Consider the following 18,596-nt stretch of genomic DNA (forward strand, 5'->3'; position numbering starts at 1 on the left):
AACAGCCATTGGCGATAACGTTGGGCCCGTGCACCGCCACCCTCCGGCGGCTCCGCGCTAATGTGCGCCTCCGCCTCCAGATTTGCCGGCGCCTGGAAAACCAAACCTAATTTGCTCCCCGCAGAAAGTCTTTTGAGATCAATCCTCGCATTCAATTCCCCTTTCACAACACTTCGTTTCAGAAGCGAGAAAAAAGCTGTCTCCTTGACCACCGTCAATTGCGATACAGTAACACCGTACCATTTGCTTCGACGCCATGGCGCCCACGATTTCCAAGCCTCCTCCACGGTCAATCTTGATCATCAACCCTAATTCCACCGAGTCGATGACCAAGGCGCTCGAGCCCGTCGTCAAGGCCATGGAGTATCCTGATGTCAGCCTTCCCACGTGATCTTGCATCTCGGCATTCATTCCATGTCAGGTTATTGCCGGCGTTTGGTGCAGGACAAGGTGTGACTTCGGCTTGGTGCGCGGATGGAAAAGAGCATGGCTACGCAAAAGGAGACGCGCAATTTTTCGTTTTATTCTCAATCCAATTGGCCCTTTTTTTTTTTTTTTTTTTTTCCTTCGTAAAAGAGCACGCACGAGTAAGAGGAGGAACAAAACAAGAGGGCAGCCCATCCGTCGTGTCCACCGGAGAGATTACTGAACCGCGCCTTGTCCATTCTTCACGACAGTTATACTTCCTTCTACGAGCCTCATCGCAGCTCGGTTCATGCTTGTCGCCGGACTAACGCCCTCGCTGTCCTGTAGACTCTCCACGCCTTCTTCACCGGTCCGCCGAGTTCTCCGCCTAGCATCAATGACCTCCCGACCATCGCCGCGTCGGCTTCGGCCTGCCTGCCCCATCTTCGCCCGCTGCTGTCCACCCACTCGGCCTTTCTCGTTGCCTGTTACTCGCCGCACCCGCTCGTCCCACAGATCAAGTCGGACCCCTTGCTCCTGTCCTCTTCGTCTTCTGCACCCAAGCCCGTCGTGGGCATCATGGAAGCCAGCGTGACGGCGGCGCTCCTGACCCTCGCCCCAGGCGAGCGGTTCGGCGTCGTCAGCACCGGCAAGGCCTGGGAGACGATCCTGGGCCGCGGTGTCAGGGAGTTCCTTGGGACGTGTCCGACTGCCGAAGGAGAAGGAGAAGGAGAAGGACAGCAAAAGGGTGAGGGTGGCAATGCTACCATCGGCGGAGAGACTGAAGACGACCGCTTCGCTGGAGTCACGACGACCGGTCTGCATGCTACTGAGCTGCACACAACGCCGCGCGATGTCGTCGAGCGCCGCGTTAACGAGGCCGTCAAGAAGCTGCTTGCGCGCGGCCGCGTCGCCGCCATTTGCCTCGGGTGCGCTGGCATGGCGGGCATGGACGCGTGGGTGCGTGAAGCATGCGTCGAAGCATTAGGAGAGGAGCAGGGCGGGAGAGTGCGCATCGTGGATGGAGTGAAGGCGGCGGTTGCTTCCATCGAGGGAGCTTTGAGGATGGGGGTTTGACGGTGGATATGCTGTCACAACGATAGCAATGATGGCGCAGGATGGAGAGGAACGGCAAGGAGTAGATGACCAACGAAGAGTATGTGCTGGGAATCGTGAGATGGGAAAAGGTAACAATCCGACTTGTCCACAGAATGAATTTGACGGCCGCTTCACGATGCGTTGCCATGTACACCAGTGGCCATGAAGATCTTTGGAAAAAGGGCAATCTACTACTCTAAGCGCACGGAGGAAGCAAACAACAGAGACTGAGGAGAATGACATGGCACCAGTGAACAAGTACAGGCCAGTGTTGGTTAGACCTCCAACTTCCAAAGACTTGTGTCTACCGGGGCCACAGCCTCAGAATTGTGCGCCATTGAGCTCGAGTACATATCGCTCAAGCAAACACAAGTCCTCCTTTTCCCATTGATCTTCCCAACAATGCGAATCAGACAGCCTACGACATAGAGACAGACTCATACTCATTTCACCACTTACAAGGCAGACCCTCTACCCGTGACGCCTCCTCATCCCAACCCGGGCATGCGTCAAACCCACCACATGACCAAAGCAGTGCGTCAAACAACCCAACCTAATCACCTTGAAGCTTCACTGTAAAATAGGAGAGAAATGGAACAGTGTTGCCAACCACCGATCATCTCCGCGATCTACATTTGTCTTTTATCCCAACCGACCAAAGCTTCGGCTGACCGCACGGCAATACAAATCCTCCCATTTGCCGACCTACAGTATTACACATCCGCAGCCCTCATTCTGCCCGCACCTCACCACCGCATATCCGTCACCCAAACAGCAAACCCAAAAAATCCAAGAACTATCCAAACCAACCAACCGACCAACCGACACAGTCCCGGTATACCAGGCCCAGGCTCACCATCCGCTGCCGGGGAATATCATACCTACATAGCGCGCACAGCACCAGCGCGGACACAATGCCTACAAAGAAGTCAAAACAAGCAAAAGCCGCCACTCCTGCCTCACCCGTGTCGCGCGCGCCTGGCACGGCCGCCACGCCGCAGACGCCCCCAAAAACCTAAATCGAAACCAAGATTCGCGACTCCGACCTTGGCAACATTAAAGGCTGCTGCACTAATTAGGCAGGTAAGGTAAGGCTAGGTAAGGCACGGCAGGCAGAGTAATTAGTGGACTGAAGCTAATCGTGGGAATGGAGAGAAACATGCGCGGCAGAGACCAGTAAATGAGTATAGTCAGTCGCCGCGCAATCATAAGCTTCTATGGCTCTGCTTGTACCGCGCGGAAGACAGAAACTTGAGAGATTTGCGAGAGGCCTTCGCGTCGTCAACGAACGAACGAGCGAGAGAACTAAAGAATGCTGTCTGACGTTGCTGTCCGTCATTGCTTCTTTCCCCCTTACTTACCTAACATAAACCATTAATGCGCAGGCATGCCAGCATACGGGCGGAGGAGTAAGCGTGGATAGCCTTTTGGGTTTGATTTGATTCGATTGATCATGCTTTGATTGGTCGAGCGGCCAACGCAAATAGTTGATTTGCTCTTTTATTTTTTTGGATTCCTTATGCTCCAATCCGTATAGTTGCTCGCCTTCCCGTGACATCCATTCGCCCGCAGGAACGAAGGCAAAAACGGCTCCTCACCGTGTTTAAGGCTTCGGCTGCGGCTTCTTCTGCTTCCCGCTTGGCGGTCGAGTCGTCTGTTCGTCTAGCTGCCTGGTAAGATACTGTGCCTGACTTACTGGCCTTCTTGGCTAAACATACATGACTTGGCTAACATACATGCTGCTGCTTATTCTACTGTAAAACACTGGCCTCCCTTTCCGTCTTGGAGCCCACCACCACTTCAGAGTTCATCAATTCGTTTGCTCGTTCCAGAAATGCTTGAAAAATGTTGGCTCATGCAGGACACCGGATTCGCTTGAAGACGCCGTATCAAAACATTCGTCCTGCTCGACACCTTCAGCCATCGCCTCAGCATGATCAGGTCATCCGTACAGGGGATGCTGAGGCTCAGTCTGCCTTGATCTTGACGTAGCCAGCCAGCATGGGAAAGGCGCTCTCGAACGCGGGAGTCAACGTCCAGTTCTCGAGGTTCCGCAGGTGCGCTTCGAACGCCGGGTTCAGGACGTACTCCTGATGGGAAGCAGCGCTCTCTGGAGCTCCGTCGCCGCCAGGCTGCTGCTCCGCGGCGCCCTTCAGGCCACCATCAGCCGAAACAGCGTCGGGCCGTGATGAAGGTTGCGGGGACGCCTCGGTGGCCGGGTCTACAGGGATGCCGCTCGCCGTGGTGTTGATGCTTAAGCCAGCGGCGCTGTTGCTGTTGCTTCCGCTGCCCAACGGAGCAGGAATCAGAACATCGCGCGGGTCGTACGGCCAGTTTAGTGAGAGTGACGCCGTATACGGGATGAAGAAGTTGTCAAGTGCGGGAGTAATGTGCGGGTTGGACTGGAGAGATATCAGGCGGTCGCGGAGACGAGGCCTTTCAGGTTGGTTAGTTGGGTTTTGATTGCTGTAGAACCTTCGCCAGTCACATACCACGGTACGTAGTCTTGCCACATTGGATGCGGAACGAATATTTGACTGGGGCGAGGCGTCAACCAGTCTGGTAGGCGCTCGTAATTTTCCTCCGTTGATTCAATATGCCATCGCATGTACAAAAACATGATGTACAGGACGGCGACCTTTTCGGGGAGACCGGCCAGGTCAGGGAATGTGCCCAAGATGTCTGTGAAGACTCTGGACAGTGGATGGGACTGCACGGCGCGCTCAGGATGAATCAACGCTGTGAAGTTGGGATACGGCGGACCGGCCACCGACTTCAACGGCAAGCCCTGAGCTACCTGGTTGTTTCCATCACGCAAAAAGTCGATGAGGACGTTGTCCAGCGGACATGTTGCGTGCAGCGTCCGGGGGAAAAAGGTGCACACCTCAAGAGCGCGGTCTTCCGGATTAAAGTCCCATCCAGACGACAAGTTTTCCTTTTGAACCCCGAGACTCAGCTTGGGCCTGTTCTCCACCAAAAAGCCAACTCCAAGGCGTTCGTCGGAGCTTTGTGCAAATTCGAGGTCGGGGTGGATGTTGCTCCGTGGCTGCTCGTACGGCGGTTGCTGTTGATTCCATGCGCGTACATTGCTGGTAGGCGGAGCTCCCGGAAAGGGCCAATTGCGGCCGTTGGATGTTTGGCTACTGGGTGAAGACGAAGGACCTTGTGTTGAAGGACCTGGACCTGGGACTGTTGATACCGAGGGATGAAAGGCGCGTTGGTCTGGAATTGGTATGGGTTGCGGAGTGCGAGAGCCAGGGAGCTGCATGGGACTTCTTTCAGCTGCAGCTGCCAGTTCTAGAGGTATCCGTTAGCAGGGGATCGCTCAAAGGCTTTTGGGCTGCGTGCCATTGAGACCGTGGTTACCGAGAATGGGCTGGATGATGGACATGACGGTAGCCAGGCGGCGGCGTATGTCCTCATTCTCGGACTGGATGAGATCCTTTTGGCGCAGGGCATTGTGGAGGTCATTGATGTGCTGTTGTGACTCGAGTTCCTTGATCCTGTTCTTCAGGCTCTCGATCTCATTCTTTGTGCGCTCGCGAATGGCGCGCTGAGCCTCGCGGTCGTTGGCGCGCTTGCGGGCAAGCTGCTCAGGAGTGAGGTTGGCGACTCCGCGCGACGACGGGGCACCCGAAGTGCGACGGCGCTTTGGGGCTGGCGAAGGCTCAGCTGTCTGGGGCTGGCCATTGTTGCTGTGGTCGCTGACGTCCATTGCGATGAGCTGCAGATGGATTGGGGTGTTGGAAATTAAGTCATGTTACGCTTACGTCGAGGCTCTCGGGCCTATCAGAAAGGTTCTCATGAATAATAATCCGACCGCCCGACCCGACGCCCCAACAGCGGTAAACCAGTGCCTTTGAAACGCTGTCCGCTCTCTGCACTCTGTCTTGCATCTGAACAAGCAGATGGTGCTGTGGAAATTTGCCATCATGACCTCGACGCCTTTGAGCTCATCCTAAATTTCAACACGAGCATCCAATGCCGCCACCCCGCCGCCCGATGCGCCTCGACGGCGCTCTCGCCCTACTCGTCTCCATTTGCTGATTGCTGCTGTCGTTGATGAGCTCTCGATGGGCACTGCAATGTACAAAAGTGGCAGCTGGGGCATCGCATCATGGACGAATTTGTCGGGGCCTGAGCGTCGAGGAGATTGCGGCTGCGAGAGATCGACTTCGATTGAAAACGACCTGGGAAAACATGGTCTTCAAGCTTCAGCAACGACCATGGCGAAGTCGGCTTACCGCTGGTCGAGTCGACAGAGCCTCAGGGGGATTCGGACGTTGAACTAGGCTGAGAGCTAGCATGGTCGGCACTGCGACTTCAAACGGCCATCAAGGCTCGAGTGTCGCCGAGCTCTGCCAGCGCAGTGCGCACTTGAAGAAGGTGGACCAGCACAGACTTGCTGTTGGCCTTGTGCCTAAGCAGGGCTTGACGACACGGGACACGGTGTCAGAGCCCCAAAAATGCAAACATGGTCGAGGGCGAGACAGTGGACGGGGCGAGACATGTTGGGGCTGTTTGCATACACAAAATTGTCATTGATTCCAAATTGGGAGCGTTCTTGGAGAGGCACTGGTGTTGAGCACGGCAGTTCGCAAGCCATGACTCGCGGAATGCCGAGCGGCACGAGGAGCAGGATGCATGAGGCGTCGGAGATGGCGAGCTGCCGAGTTCAAGACAAATTCGTTATTCTGGAGCAGGCAAAGTGAAAATCAAGCGAAAGCAGCTGCTGGGTATTGAGCGGTGGCTGCTGCAGACTGACGTGTGGACTGTGGAGAAGCTAGATGAATGGAGTATTGGATCGTGCGGGATGCAGGGCAGGGCAGGGCAGGGTGGGTGTTGTGCTCGTGCTGCCCAAAAGGGAAACGCAGGCGACTTGCAGGCATGTGGAGTTTTGTTTTGTTCATTTTTTCTTCGACGTTCCTTTTGGCGGGTGAGAACGAGCATCGATGGATGAGATGAAGACGCACGACATGGCATGGCAACACCGTCATCTAGGACATGGACAGTCCAGGACGCGCAACCCAAGGCCGGCGGCCGGGTCGCTTATCGCATGCAGATGGAGGAGGCCTGTCGCTGTCTGACTTGGTTCAGAAGTGGGGCAGAGACAGATCGATCTATAGTCTTGGGTCTTGGAGTGCCGCAAGGCAAGGTAGGCAAGGTAGGCAAGGTAGGCCAGCTGTGTTTGAGAGCAAAAGCCTATCTGGCCCTTCGAAGAACAATACATGTCCACTAACACGCCGGCGACCACGCTTGGCATCGGCCACGGCAACTGAGGACAAGTGTGCGCCCGTCGATGCTTGCGACAATGTGGCCAAAAAGATGTAGAGAAACAGACATGGAGACTCTTGGAGTTGGGCGGGAGGCTGCTCACGCTCACAATCTGCACAGGGATACTCGCAGCTTCGCCTCTAGCGGCCGATTCAATCTCCGGACGCCTTCTTGAAACGCGCCCGAGCCCCTTGCGCCGCCCACACCCACGCCCACGCCCAAAAACTCCAATGCACCGCACCTGGCCCGTCAGCGCGTGTCGTAGTCCAGTCCTCTGCTCCTCATCCCATCCCATCCCATCCGTCCCAATCCAATCCAATCCCATCATCAACTTCTCCCCTCCTTCCCCACGGCCACATTCCCCTCCCCGCTGACCCTCGTCCCACCATCCTCTCTTTTGATCTCGGTCGCAGTGCGCTCGCTCCCTCGTTGCCCGCTCTTTGTTTACTCTCCCGCTGTCCAGCCACTCTGGTCCACCGCTTTTCTGTCAGAGCTGCCATGACGGCATCCCTTTGCGCATAGGGCCTGCCGAAACCTCCTACCCTCCAGCGTCGCTCTCTGTCGCCTTGCAACACCACCGCAGTCACCCCCGCCCGCTCCCTCACTCTCGCTTTCGCTCGCTGTCTTTGCCCGTCGTCCCCTCGTCTCTCCGCCGCCGTGCGACCCTCCCAGCCTCCGCACCTCCGACGCTGAGCTGAATGCTCCTCCGCAACCATGACACGTCCTACCATAATCAGAGCAGGTGAGACTCGACCACATCATGTGCCGCGCCCGCTCCGCCCAGTCGCTCACGGTTTCGCGTCAGATACCATCGACCTGCAGGATCCAGGTTCGCCCTCGGCCTCAGACCACAGCCGGCAGCCAACACAACCCGCCCCCCTTGGCATTGGCCCAGCCGCTCCCCATCAAGCCGCCGCCGTCAAACACGTTGAAGAAGAGCGTCAAACGGAAGAGGACGACCTCGCCCACCAGTGGAACGGCGATCAAAATCACAACGGCGCCAACGGTAATCCGAACCACTTGGAACACGCTCCCGACCCCAACGACGACGCCGACATGGCAGACTCCGAGACGGAGGACATGGACGATGACATGCTGGACAAGATTTCCAGCTCTCCATCTATCGACGATGGTGGGTACTCTCTGAACTTCACTTGCGCTTCTCCTACGTCTTCTCCACTCCGTCCTGCACTTTCAGCCCCTTCAGCCCCAGAATGGCCAACTCGCAGCACTTCATTGTCCGCAAAGTCTACTACTTGCAATTCCCCGTCTTGTTCGACATCGACTGCTTCTGTCACGTCGCCCCCATCCGACTTTAGTTCTTCATCGCCCTTCACTTCAACGCCTGAACATCTCCCGTTGGTTCTCCAGAAAGGAGAAATGGTTGGCCTCGGTGATGATGTGTTTTCTTCGCCGTATTTTTCTCCGCCTATGCATTTTCCCTTTCGCATGGGATTTCGCGCGCACAGATCGTCATCCAAGGATCATCATCATCATCATCATCATCTCGTCAATGTCACTCCAAGGGACCAGTCGGAATTCTCCTCACTGGGCAGGGATGCTCAACACCCCAGCTCACCCCCGCTCCCTTCGGAAGAGCAAGATTCTGGATCCAAGGAGAGCCTCAGCTATTCAGACGAAATGTCGGACAGCATTGGCCCCCTCTATAGCGAGCAATGCCAGGATTTTGAAGACGATGAGAACGACGACGCCATGGTCTTTGACACACCCCGTCCACTGCCTCCAGTTCCAACGCCAGACAGCATGGATGAGCTTGAATCCACATCAACCTTGAACGGCAAAGTCTCTCCTTCGGAAATCTCTGAGACGTCTCTCGAAATCATTGAACCTGGCTCGCCTGCCTCCTCGTCTGAAACTTGGCAAACCGACAGCTACGCGTCCAGCTGGAACGAACTTGACGACGATGATGATGATGCCCGCGACGATTTTTCTTTTCTTGACACCGAGCGCATCGACTCTGGATGGGGCGGAGAGTGCTTACGCGAAACAGAGGACATCGACTTCGAATTCGTCTACGCACTGCATACGTTCGTCGCAACCGTTGAGGGTCAGGCCAATGCCACCAAGGGAGACACGATGGTTCTGTTGGACGACAGCAACAGCTACTGGTGGCTGGTCAGAGTCGTCAAGGACAGCAGCATCGGTTACCTTCCCGCCGAACACATCGAAACCCCGACTGAGCGTTTGGCTCGCCTGAATAAACACAGAAACATAGACGTAGGATCAAGGTTGAGGTATCGGCTGCATCTTGCTAACCGTTGTCACAGCTCGCGGCGGCGATGTTGGGCGACACGACTGAAAAATCCAAGAACCCGCTCAAAAAAGCAATGAGACGACGCAATACGAAGACCGTACAGTTCACCGCCCCTACATATGTCGAAGCATCCGAATACGAGTATTCCACGGACGAAGAAGATGAAGACGATAGCGAAGTGTTTGGAAATGGTCATGTACACATCGAAGAAGCGCAAGAAGAAGATCACGACGACGACGCGATTGCGGTCGAGCCGCTCCGGATCGGCTCCAAGGACAAATCGGCCGACGACCTGGATGCGCTCAAGTCTGAAGAGGAAAGAATGGGCGACAAGTCTGAGGAGCAGAACGAGCGACTATGTCGGTCACCCACTACTACTACCTTCAAGTCAATATTGGGGAAGCTAACAACACGAAAGTGGACGCCAAGGTCTCGCGGAACGGCACGCTCCGAAACACTGACTCCTTCTTCAAGGATGATACTGTAGAAACGCGCAAGATTTCGCTGACGCCGAACCTCCTGAAGGACGATTCCTCTCCATCCACAACCAAATCCGTCGAAACCAGGGAGCGGGGACCGAGCTTGGATAGTCTTGAAAAGGAATTGAAATCCCCAGAACGAGTCAAGGACGACAAGAAGAAGAAGGAAAAGAAGCCGGGGATGCTCAGAGGTCTCTTTGGTCGCAAGGACAAGAAATCCAAGGGTTCAGAGTACGAGGCTGGTGAAGAGAAGCATTCCGGCGAGTTCTCGCGCGAGTCCTCGTCGAGGGATTCAGATGATATTGGCTCGCCAAGAGAGTACACCAAGGCCGAATCAGAGTCCCCGCAAGCAAAAGAAAAGGCGAAAACTCCACCGAAAAAGCCCGAACCAAAGGTTAATGGTCAACCGAAGCAGCCGGCTGCTGAAGTTAAACCCCTGCAGATCACGACGCCTGAGAAGGCGGCGGCCCACCAGAATGCAGCCGAAGCGACTATGCGTCTCGTGGAAGCGGAGCCTGAATCGAGGGAACCCGACTCTTCCGAAGCTTCACCACGCACACCTACAGATCAGGAGTCCCGCGCAAGAAGCGGTTCCAACACGGCCAAGCAAGCGATATCGAACATGCTCCGGTCGAACAATACAGCCCAGTCGCCAGAGAACAAGATGCCGCCCCGTCAAAAAGTCATCAAGTCGAAACAACGAGTACCCATGGACGATTTTGACTCGACACCAGAATACGAGACCACCGACCCTTTCGCGGACCCGGAGGAGGAGAAGCAGCAGCAACCTTCATCGTTGTTGGGCAAAGACGATGGCAAACTGACACAAACCAATGGCAAGCCGGAAATATCAATCGATACATCGCACCCTGACCATCCACCAGCACTTGTCGGCGACACTTCCAGCCAGGATGAGCCAGACATCTCTCCCGTTTCTCCCTCAGGTTCCCCAACCCGCGGCAGGCATCCCAGCGGCCCGCCCTCCTCAACCAAAGTTTCTTCTCCGACCACCACGGGCCCGCCTCCTCGCGCTGCCCCTGCTGCCCCTGGAGCCATCAACACCAGTATTGTCCCCAGTCCGACACTATCTGGCCATTCGAGAGACCCTTCTTCTGCGGCAAGCCTACCTCCTTGGTCAGACGCATCCCTGCGATCGTACCTGGATGACGGCAGCGACATTAGAGACATGCTAGTCGTGGTACATGACACGAGCGGTGTTGTCCCCGTTGGCCCAGAACATCCAATCATGAGTGGTCTGTTCAAAGAAGAAAGAAGCAAAGTAGCACAGATGGGGACGCAGTTGGATTCTTTACTTGGCGACTGGTTGGGGCGCAAGCAAAAAGCTCGAGAACGAGCAACGAAAAGTCCACCCAACGCTCAACTCGGTAAAGTCTAGAGACCGTTTTATTCACGTCTTGTTGGCGTTTGTTTGGCATACGGTCCTCGTTCTATTAGTCTCCGGCGGCGCTTTGGGAAAAGGGAGCTCACGCCCATTGGTAACGCGCAGACGGAGGAGCGTTTTGATTTTCTTCTTCTGTTTCAGACTTTTGCCGCGCTGCGCTACTTTGCTGACTACAGTGCGCGCGGTCTTTTGATTTAATGCTGTCTCTCAGCCTCTGCTGCCCTGCAACAGGAACGACGAAATGCGCTCTGCTGTTCCGGGGCCAAGTTTGGGCGGTCATCAACCCCCTTCGGATCCTCTCTTTTGATCCTTTCCTTTTATACGCTCTGCCTACTACCAACCTTTTCTCCTTTTCAAATTCTCACTTTCGTTTCTTCCTCCAAAAAGGACATCTTTTGGAACTGGCGTCCTCATTTGTCACCTGGCCCACGTTCCACGTAGTTTTTCTTTCTCTTCAAACTCCCCATGTACCACTGTATACACCACTCGCACCACCCTGTCGCCAGCTTAATTCTCTTTCCTTTTGTCTTTTTGATCTTGATCAAAACATTCACATACGTCGGACTCGACCTAGAGGAGGGAACCACTGGAGACTTGGGCGGGACGTGGAACTGATACGGCCGGCATCCTCACAGTATTGATGGTAGAAGGATACACACGCGTTCGCTGCTTTGCGTTCTTTGGTCGATGATGAGGGGGCGTTTCAACGATGCACAAGGACACCCCCTTTTTCTCTTTCTTTTCTCCTTTTCTTCTTCGTCTACTTCTGTTTGCCACCACCTTGACGAAGGCATGACATGTATACCCTTGACACCTTTTTTGATTTTACTTCTTACCTTATCTGTTCGTTCCTCTTAATGTTGAATTCTGTACCGTACCGCACCCCCGAGTCGAGTCGGTCAGGCAAACAGGTGGTGGATGGGAGACCAGCGAGCGTTGTGTTATTCCTACCTCTTTTCTTCTTTCCCTTTCGTCGTCCGTCTTTGCTCGCTTTTTGTCCGGTGGGCCCTGTAGTTGTTCCTCGTCGCAAGCGTTGAAGCGCGGAGTAGTGGCAGATTACATATGCAAAGCTGGGATGGGAGCAGGCAGTAGCAGCAGCAGTGGTAGCCTGCGGTAGCGGTAGTGTCAGGCTGTCGTAGCAGGCGAAGCCAGTGGCCAATCCACCACATCAATACACTTAATGATTGAAGATGGGACTTCCCTTGTGCATGATGCCTTCTCTGCATTGTAAGTCCAGCTCGCTCTAGCAGACGCTGCGTTGGGTGGCGGCGGCGCCTACCTAGGAGGGAGGCGCTAGTTGGTCGTGCAGCGGATACGCGCAGGTAGTGGGTACGAGGTTGGATGTATTCCTGCCTGTCTGTGTGTACTTGGAGCAAATGGGTTACTGTAGTTACCTTAGGTACATCGTAGGAAAGCGCGTACAAATGTGAGCGGCCAGCTTGGACGACTTCCGTTGCTAGACCACCAACTGAAATGCATTACACAAATGCAGGGCCCATCCAAGAAGAGATCGAATAAATGCGGGCATTCTTGTCTGCCTGTGCGTCTGTCCAAGTGTCCGTTCGTGTCTCGCGTTTTTGTACACCTTGAACACCAGACCAACCCTGCTCGCCATGACTCGCCTTCGTGTCATCATGCTTGCTAAACAGCCAACAGCAAGAAAGAACAGGAAATGAGGCAAGTGCCATAAACCAAGTCACTCACTGCTCCCTGGAGGCTCCCTGGAGAAATATCTGAAAAGGGGTTCATGTTCAGGTCGTGGAAAAGAAAGAAAGAAAAGGGCTCCGAAACGCCTGTGCCTGCCCCATGTGCAGCCAGTCCCAGCTACAATGTAGTCGTGCATCATGCCTTGACCCCATAGCCCCATGCCCCATGCCCTATATATGATGTCTACCTCTTTCCCAGTCGCCGAGTATTGACAAAGAACACTCCCCAATGCGCCAGCAGCCGTAGCCATATTCTCACACGCACACAGCCTGTACGTTCGCACACGCCCAATACACGTCGTCGACTAGCTTTGCCGCTGCCGTCGGGGTTGCGTTGCGGCGCCCTTTTTGAGCAGCAGCGGAATGACGTCGCTTGCCTTTGTTCGGTTCAGCGTCTTCCGGCACACGGGGCACTGTGACCGCTTGGGCCCGTCGTAGCCCGCGCGGTTCTCGCCGGCTATCAGGGCCTCCATGAGGCAGGTGTGGCAGAAGACGTGACCTGGGGCGCTTTGTAAGCCTCGCAGCCTTTGACATTCAGGGGGAGATACTATGGGGGGTTGGCCTACCGCACGCAGTGGCTGTGATGTCCTTGGGCGAGTCCATGCATATCACGCACGTAATATTGGACAGGCGCAGCGGTGCATCGGCCGGTGGTCGTTCTGCCTGTGCCTTGACTTGCTCCACCCGCTGCTTCTGCAACGCTTCGGCCAGCGATGTCTTGTCGTCTGCCAGGTCAATGTGCTCAATCTCGGACACGTCTGGCGTGTTGTGGCTGTTTGTATTCAGCGTCCCCGTAGTGAGGCCCGACCGAGACGAGTCGCCCCTGCTGGCCCTTCTTTGCGGCATGCTTGCGCTGTTCAGCCGCGGCCGCTTGCGTGACGGTCCTGACGATGATTCGGGCGTGGTTCGTGAAGACGACGTCGACGCGGCGGCCGCCCGCGAGCGCTTCGTGGTTGAGGGCATGTTTGTTTCGCTGAGTTCGGCAAAGTCGGAGAGGCGACTTATGGTAGAGCGTTCTTGGGACAGAGGGGGAGTCGCTTCCTCGCGGGTGAGGTCGACGTAACCAGGGCTCCTGCGGCTCTGCCGACGCGGCATGTAGGGTTGGTCCTCTTCGGCACCAAAATCTTCGTACTCTGGGTCTAGGTCTTGGTCGTCGAAGTCGTCTGGGTACAAGGCGAACCACCCGTGGTCTTCAGAGTCCAAAGATTCGTTGCCGCCGCGGCTAAAGGACTGAGGGTGATGTGGTGTGGAGGGAGCGGCGGAGGGTTGGCGATCGAACCAGTTGAGTTCACCCGTATTTGGGGAGATGCCTCTCGCGACTCTCGAGAAATAATCGAATGGAGGTAATAAGGGGTTGTCGTCGTCAAAGTCGTCAAGATGGGGCAAAGGCTGTGGCCAGTTGTTGGTGAGATCGGGTCCAGACGGGCGCGGACTGTCGGAGTGGTGGTGGAGGTGGTGGTTGTAGCGGCGGTCGTAGTTCGCTGACGACATGGTGAGGCAACAATCAACAATGGGTCGTGGTCCGTTTGTTTATGGGCTGCTCGCACTTCGTTCTCTCCCGTCCAGCACTGAACTGAAGTGGCTGGCGCAAAGCCAATTCAAGGGTGCGGTGGATCCTTGCGGCAAATCACTCGTGCTGACTGATGAGGTAACCAGCTACCTTGCCGATGCGCTGCGACGCAAAACTAAATTGCTCCCTCCGCTTTGCGCTGCTTCGTCTTCGTCCATATTCCACCGACGACAACAACATCTACCAATTCCCAGGACCATGAAGTGACGGCCATCTCCGCTTCGCCATATGATGAGAATTCAGTATCGTGGCGCCACTGTCGTCAAGCCCGCAACCCTCCGCGCGCCGCGAGCGCTGTCTGCGCGTCACGCCACTCCTCTGCCATGTCTCGTTCGGAGATGGTATGCGCAGGCTGCTCAATCGCCCGAGCAGCCTCGCGAGCGCAGGAATAGCCTTCTCGGTAAAGAGCTTTTGCTCCCATCGCACCAATCCCCGCGCTGACTCTGTCCAGTACCATCCGAAGCCCGCTTCAACGAGATAGGCATCCAGCAGCTCAGTAGCAATGTTCACCCGCAAATATTTTCGTCAGGACAGCCGCGACCGTCGCAAGAGCTCATAGACCTCGCAAAAGACCACCTCACCAGACATGAACTGCTCGGAAAAAACCAAGACTCGACACCACCCGTTGGCTTGGAGCTGCCGCCACTCAACGGCAAGACTTTGGACGAGCATTTTCATAAAATCGGAATGGACGTCGCGGAACCATATCTTTCTCTGGCAAAGGAATACATTCGCGCCAATGCTCCTCCAAAGCCCCGAAAATGGGTTCGCCGGAGTGGATGGACGAAATACTACTCGGACGGATCGTCGGAGGCCGTAAATGCGCCGAATGAGTCTCTGCTGACTTTCGACACCGAAGTCATGTACAAGGAAACTTCGTATGCCTGCATGGCCTGTGCCGCGAGTCCCACTGCGTGGTATGCCTGGATATCACCTTGGTTGCTCGAGGAGAGCGAATCTGACGGCCACCTGATACCGTTGGGAGACCCGGACAAGCCAAAACTCGTCGTGGGACACAACATCGGCTACGATAGAGCAAGGATAGCGGAGGAATATTCGTTGCTGCAATCCAAGACCTTTTTCATGGACACCATGTCATTACATGTTGCAGTGAATGGCATGTGTTCACGACAAAGACCGAAATGGGTGAAGCACCGGAAAGAAAGAGATTTACGGGACAAGATTGCCAGTTCTGACGAGAATGTCGACCTGAACTCGCTGCTGCAGTCGGGCAAGCTCAGCGACGAAGAGGAGGAACTCTGGATTGGGAGGAGCTCGATCAACTCGTTGCGGGACGTGGCCAAATTCCACTGTGACATCACCATCGACAAGGCCAGGAGGGAGTATTTCGGAGAGCTCGATCGCCAGGGAATCCGGGAAAAATTGGACGAGCTGCTGGACTACTGTGCTGCCGACGTCGAAATCACGCATCGAGTGTACAAAAAGGTGTTTCCGCTGTTTATCGAGCTATGTCCCCACCCGGTCAGCTTCGCCGCGATCCGGTTCATCGCCCAGGAAATCCTACCCATCAACGAATCCTGGAACGAATATCTCGAAAATGCAGAGGGCACGTACCAAAAGATGTCGGAAGGGGTCCAACAGCGTCTGGTCGATTTGGCGCACAAAGCTTTGGAATCCAAGGACGATCCAGACCATTACAACAACGACCCTTGGTTGAGCCAGCTGGACTGGTCTGGTCAGGAGATCAAGATGGTGAAGGGAAAGAAAAAGAGCGACCCTCCCAGGCCGTCGGCCAGCCAAAAAATGCCTGGTATGCCCAAATGGTACAAGGACCTATACCCCAAGGCCAAGGGCCCGATAAACTTGACGACCCGAACACGAGTCTCGCCAATAATGCTGCGCCTCTCATGGGACGGATTTCCTCTTGTTTGGTCGGACAAATACGGCTGGACCTATCGTGTTCCCAACGAGACGCCGCTGAGCGATGAAATGAAGGCGGCAGTGTGTGACATGCATGAAGAGGAGGATCTCAAGCTTCGAGACGATCGGGCAAATGTATACCTCAAGGTGCCCCACAAAGACGGACCAACAGCGCGCTGTACCAATCCCATGGCAAAGGGCTATCTGCAGTATTTTGAGAATGGCAGATTGACATCTGCATATGCCTACGCCAAGGAAGCTTTGTCCATGAATGCCTCCTGCTCATATTGGATAAGCGCTCGGGAGAGGATCAAGTCGCAGATGGCTGTTCTTGAGGGAGATGCCCATCTCAATGGCGAAGCTGTTGTGCCTTCTGCTGAAGGAGTCGAAAAGAGAGACGGAGACAAGAAAATTGGATACATCCTTCCCCAAGTCATACCCATGGGCACCATCACCCGCCGGTCCGTCGAAAACACATGGTTGACAGCCAGCAATGCCAAGAAGAACAGAGTTGGATCCGAGCTGAAGGCCATGGTCAAGGCCCCGCCCGGCTACGTCTTTGTCGGTGCCGATGTAGATTCCGAAGAGCTCTGGATTGCCAGTCTTGTCGGAGATGCTCAGTTCAAGCTCCATGGCGGCAACGCCATTGGCTTCATGACGCTGGAGGGCACCAAGTCGGCTGGAACAGATTTACACTCGAGAACCGCTTCGATTTTGGGCATCTCCAGGAACGATGCCAAAATCTTCAACTATGGACGTATCTACGGAGCAGGTCTCAAATTCGCAGCCCAACTCCTCCGCCAATTCAACCCAAGCCTGACTGAAGCTCAAACAACGGAGACTGCGTCTAAACTCTACCAGGAAACCAAGGGCAAGAAAACACTACGAAAGATTCTTCTGGATCGCGGATTCTGGAGAGGAGGCACCGAATCGTTTGTGTTCAACAAGCTTGAAGACTTTGCTGAACAAGAACAACCCCGCACCCCTGTGCTTGGAGCCGGCATTACGGAGGCCCTGATGAAGCGATTCCTGAGCAAGGGAGGCTTCATTACCAGCCGCATCAATTGGGCCATTCAGTCCAGCGGTGTCGATTATCTGCATCTGCTGATCGTAGGCATGGACTTTCTCACACGCCGCTACAACATCCAGGCCAGACTGGCCATCACCGTACACGATGAAATCAGATATCTTGTAAAGGAAGAAGACAAGTATCGAGCTGCCATGGCCTTGCAAGTCGCCAACCTTTGGACGCGCGCCATGTTCAGCCAACAAGTGGGCATCGACGACTTGCCACAGTCTTGCGCCTTCTTCTCCGCCGTCGACATTGACCACGTCCTTCGTAAAGAGGTTGACCTAGACTGCGTCACGCCATCGCACCCCAATCCCATCCCCGCTGGTGAAAGCATCGACATTGAAGGCCTCCTCGCAAAGGGCGATGCCGCATACCTCGACCCGCTCATCCAACCTCTCCCAAATCAAGCACCCAATCCCGAAAAGTACACCTACACGCCCCGAACGCCCGTCATGGAGACACTGAACAAGAACATCAACATGTCGCTCCTCAAGGCGCAAATCACATCCGACGACAACGAGCTCAAGGAAATCATCAGGGAAGTCCGCCCCCCGCCAGCACCGCGCGTCAAGCGGATTGGCACCGGCGCAGGCGTGCTGGGCGACGGCAACAGCAAGTCCGCTGGGGCCAAAGCGCCGCCCAAGCCGCACTACCCCCCGCAGAGCGCCAACCTGATAGAGACGGACGAGTTTAACGGCAAGTCGTTTGTCAATCTCTATGACCGCAAGGTCAGGGGCACCCCGGGGTCGTCACAGTACCACTGGCCGAACCGCTTCGACAAGTCGGGAGGAGCTGGGTCGCGGAATTGGCAGGGTCGTGTGTAACTTGTCTTGTGCAGTACATGTACGGAATCTTGTCAAAAATAGGTATCTCCTTTGGAACGGCAAAAGTCGGGTACGGGACGGCTTTATGGGGTCAGGATTTTCTTTCAGGCGCAGCGTTGGGTTTGGCTTTTGGCATGAGCGTCACGGCGAAGGGAACAAGGGCGAGGTCGGATTCTGTCGTTTTCATCCACTGTGATTCTTTCGACGCGTTTTCCTTGGGAAGTTGTGGTTGATCTTCACTTTCTTCTCCTCACGGCCGCAGTCCTTTCTTTGTTGTATTTTGTTGTTGTATTAAGCCATGACTTTCTTCCACAGTACAAAGCGACGGCGTGTGCCCCGTTTGTATGTCTTCTCTTGTTTGCAGATACCTGTTGATGGTAAATCGGCGCGCATGTCAAATCAATTCCTTTTCCAGATATTGATACCATCTATTTGCGCCTGCTGGGCCAGGCGTTGCCACGATCATCGTAATCCATAGTCACTCGACGATAACTGTGGCCTATCGATGCCTTGCAGAACACTGGTAAGCTCGAATCTGTCGACTACTACAAATACGATTCAGAGTTCTACATGCCCTTATCGCCCAATCAAGTTTGTTCCTACGACGCCA

At 55.1% G+C, this 18,596-nt stretch overlaps 6 protein-coding genes across 6 annotated transcripts; 4 read left to right on the top strand and 2 right to left on the bottom strand.

Moving 5' to 3' along the window:
• Positions 1-106: 106 nt before the first annotated feature.
• J3D65DRAFT_618012 (Asp/Glu/hydantoin racemase) lies at positions 107-1,890 on the top strand. Its single transcript, XM_066799614.1, has 2 exons — positions 107-373; positions 754-1,890. The coding sequence occupies exons 1-2, from the start codon at positions 257-259 to the stop codon at positions 1,480-1,482; spliced, it is 846 nt and encodes a 281-aa protein (XP_066658204.1). The 5' UTR covers positions 107-256; the 3' UTR covers positions 1,483-1,890.
• A 55-nt stretch (positions 1,891-1,945) lies between these two features.
• On the top strand, positions 1,946-2,755 carry J3D65DRAFT_273452 (uncharacterized protein). Its single transcript, XM_066794986.1, has 2 exons — positions 1,946-2,601; positions 2,657-2,755. The coding sequence occupies exon 1, from the start codon at positions 2,095-2,097 to the stop codon at positions 2,593-2,595; it is 501 nt and encodes a 166-aa protein (XP_066658205.1). The 5' UTR covers positions 1,946-2,094; the 3' UTR covers positions 2,596-2,601; positions 2,657-2,755.
• Positions 2,756-3,470: 715 nt separating this feature from the next.
• J3D65DRAFT_585920 (uncharacterized protein) lies at positions 3,471-5,303 on the bottom strand (the record flags this gene model as incomplete). The annotated part of the gene is made up of 4 exons (XM_066797753.1): positions 4,852-5,303; positions 3,996-4,800; positions 3,678-3,939; positions 3,471-3,593 (listed from the first exon to the last, which is right to left on the bottom strand). Exons 1-4 carry the CDS (start codon positions 5,216-5,218, stop codon positions 3,471-3,473), a joined length of 1,557 nt encoding a protein of 518 aa, XP_066658206.1. The 5' UTR covers positions 5,219-5,303.
• A 2,018-nt stretch (positions 5,304-7,321) lies between these two features.
• J3D65DRAFT_273500 (uncharacterized protein) lies at positions 7,322-11,029 on the top strand. The gene is made up of 5 exons (XM_066794987.1): positions 7,322-7,519; positions 7,583-7,909; positions 8,789-9,015; positions 9,066-9,411; positions 9,471-11,029. Exons 1-5 carry the CDS (start codon positions 7,492-7,494, stop codon positions 10,925-10,927), a joined length of 2,385 nt encoding a protein of 794 aa, XP_066658207.1. The 5' UTR covers positions 7,322-7,491; the 3' UTR covers positions 10,928-11,029.
• A 1,915-nt stretch (positions 11,030-12,944) lies between these two features.
• On the bottom strand, positions 12,945-14,130 carry J3D65DRAFT_665987 (uncharacterized protein; the record flags this gene model as incomplete). Its single annotated transcript, XM_066802882.1, has 2 exons — positions 12,945-13,138; positions 13,206-14,130. The coding sequence occupies 2 exons, from the start codon at positions 14,128-14,130 to the stop codon at positions 12,945-12,947; spliced, it is 1,119 nt and encodes a 372-aa protein (XP_066658208.1).
• A 165-nt stretch (positions 14,131-14,295) lies between these two features.
• Positions 14,296-18,448, top strand: J3D65DRAFT_618026 (DNA polymerase gamma). The gene is made up of 2 exons (XM_066799615.1): positions 14,296-14,609; positions 14,661-18,448. Exons 1-2 carry the CDS (start codon positions 14,438-14,440, stop codon positions 17,984-17,986), a joined length of 3,498 nt encoding a protein of 1,165 aa, XP_066658209.1. The 5' UTR covers positions 14,296-14,437; the 3' UTR covers positions 17,987-18,448.
• Positions 18,449-18,596: the final 148 nt, after the last annotated feature.

This window comes from Phyllosticta citribraziliensis, assembly GCF_038025025.1.
Source record: "Phyllosticta citribraziliensis strain CPC 17464 chromosome Unknown J3D65scaffold_3, whole genome shotgun sequence".
Taxonomy (NCBI): domain Eukaryota; kingdom Fungi; phylum Ascomycota; class Dothideomycetes; order Botryosphaeriales; family Phyllostictaceae; genus Phyllosticta; species Phyllosticta citribraziliensis.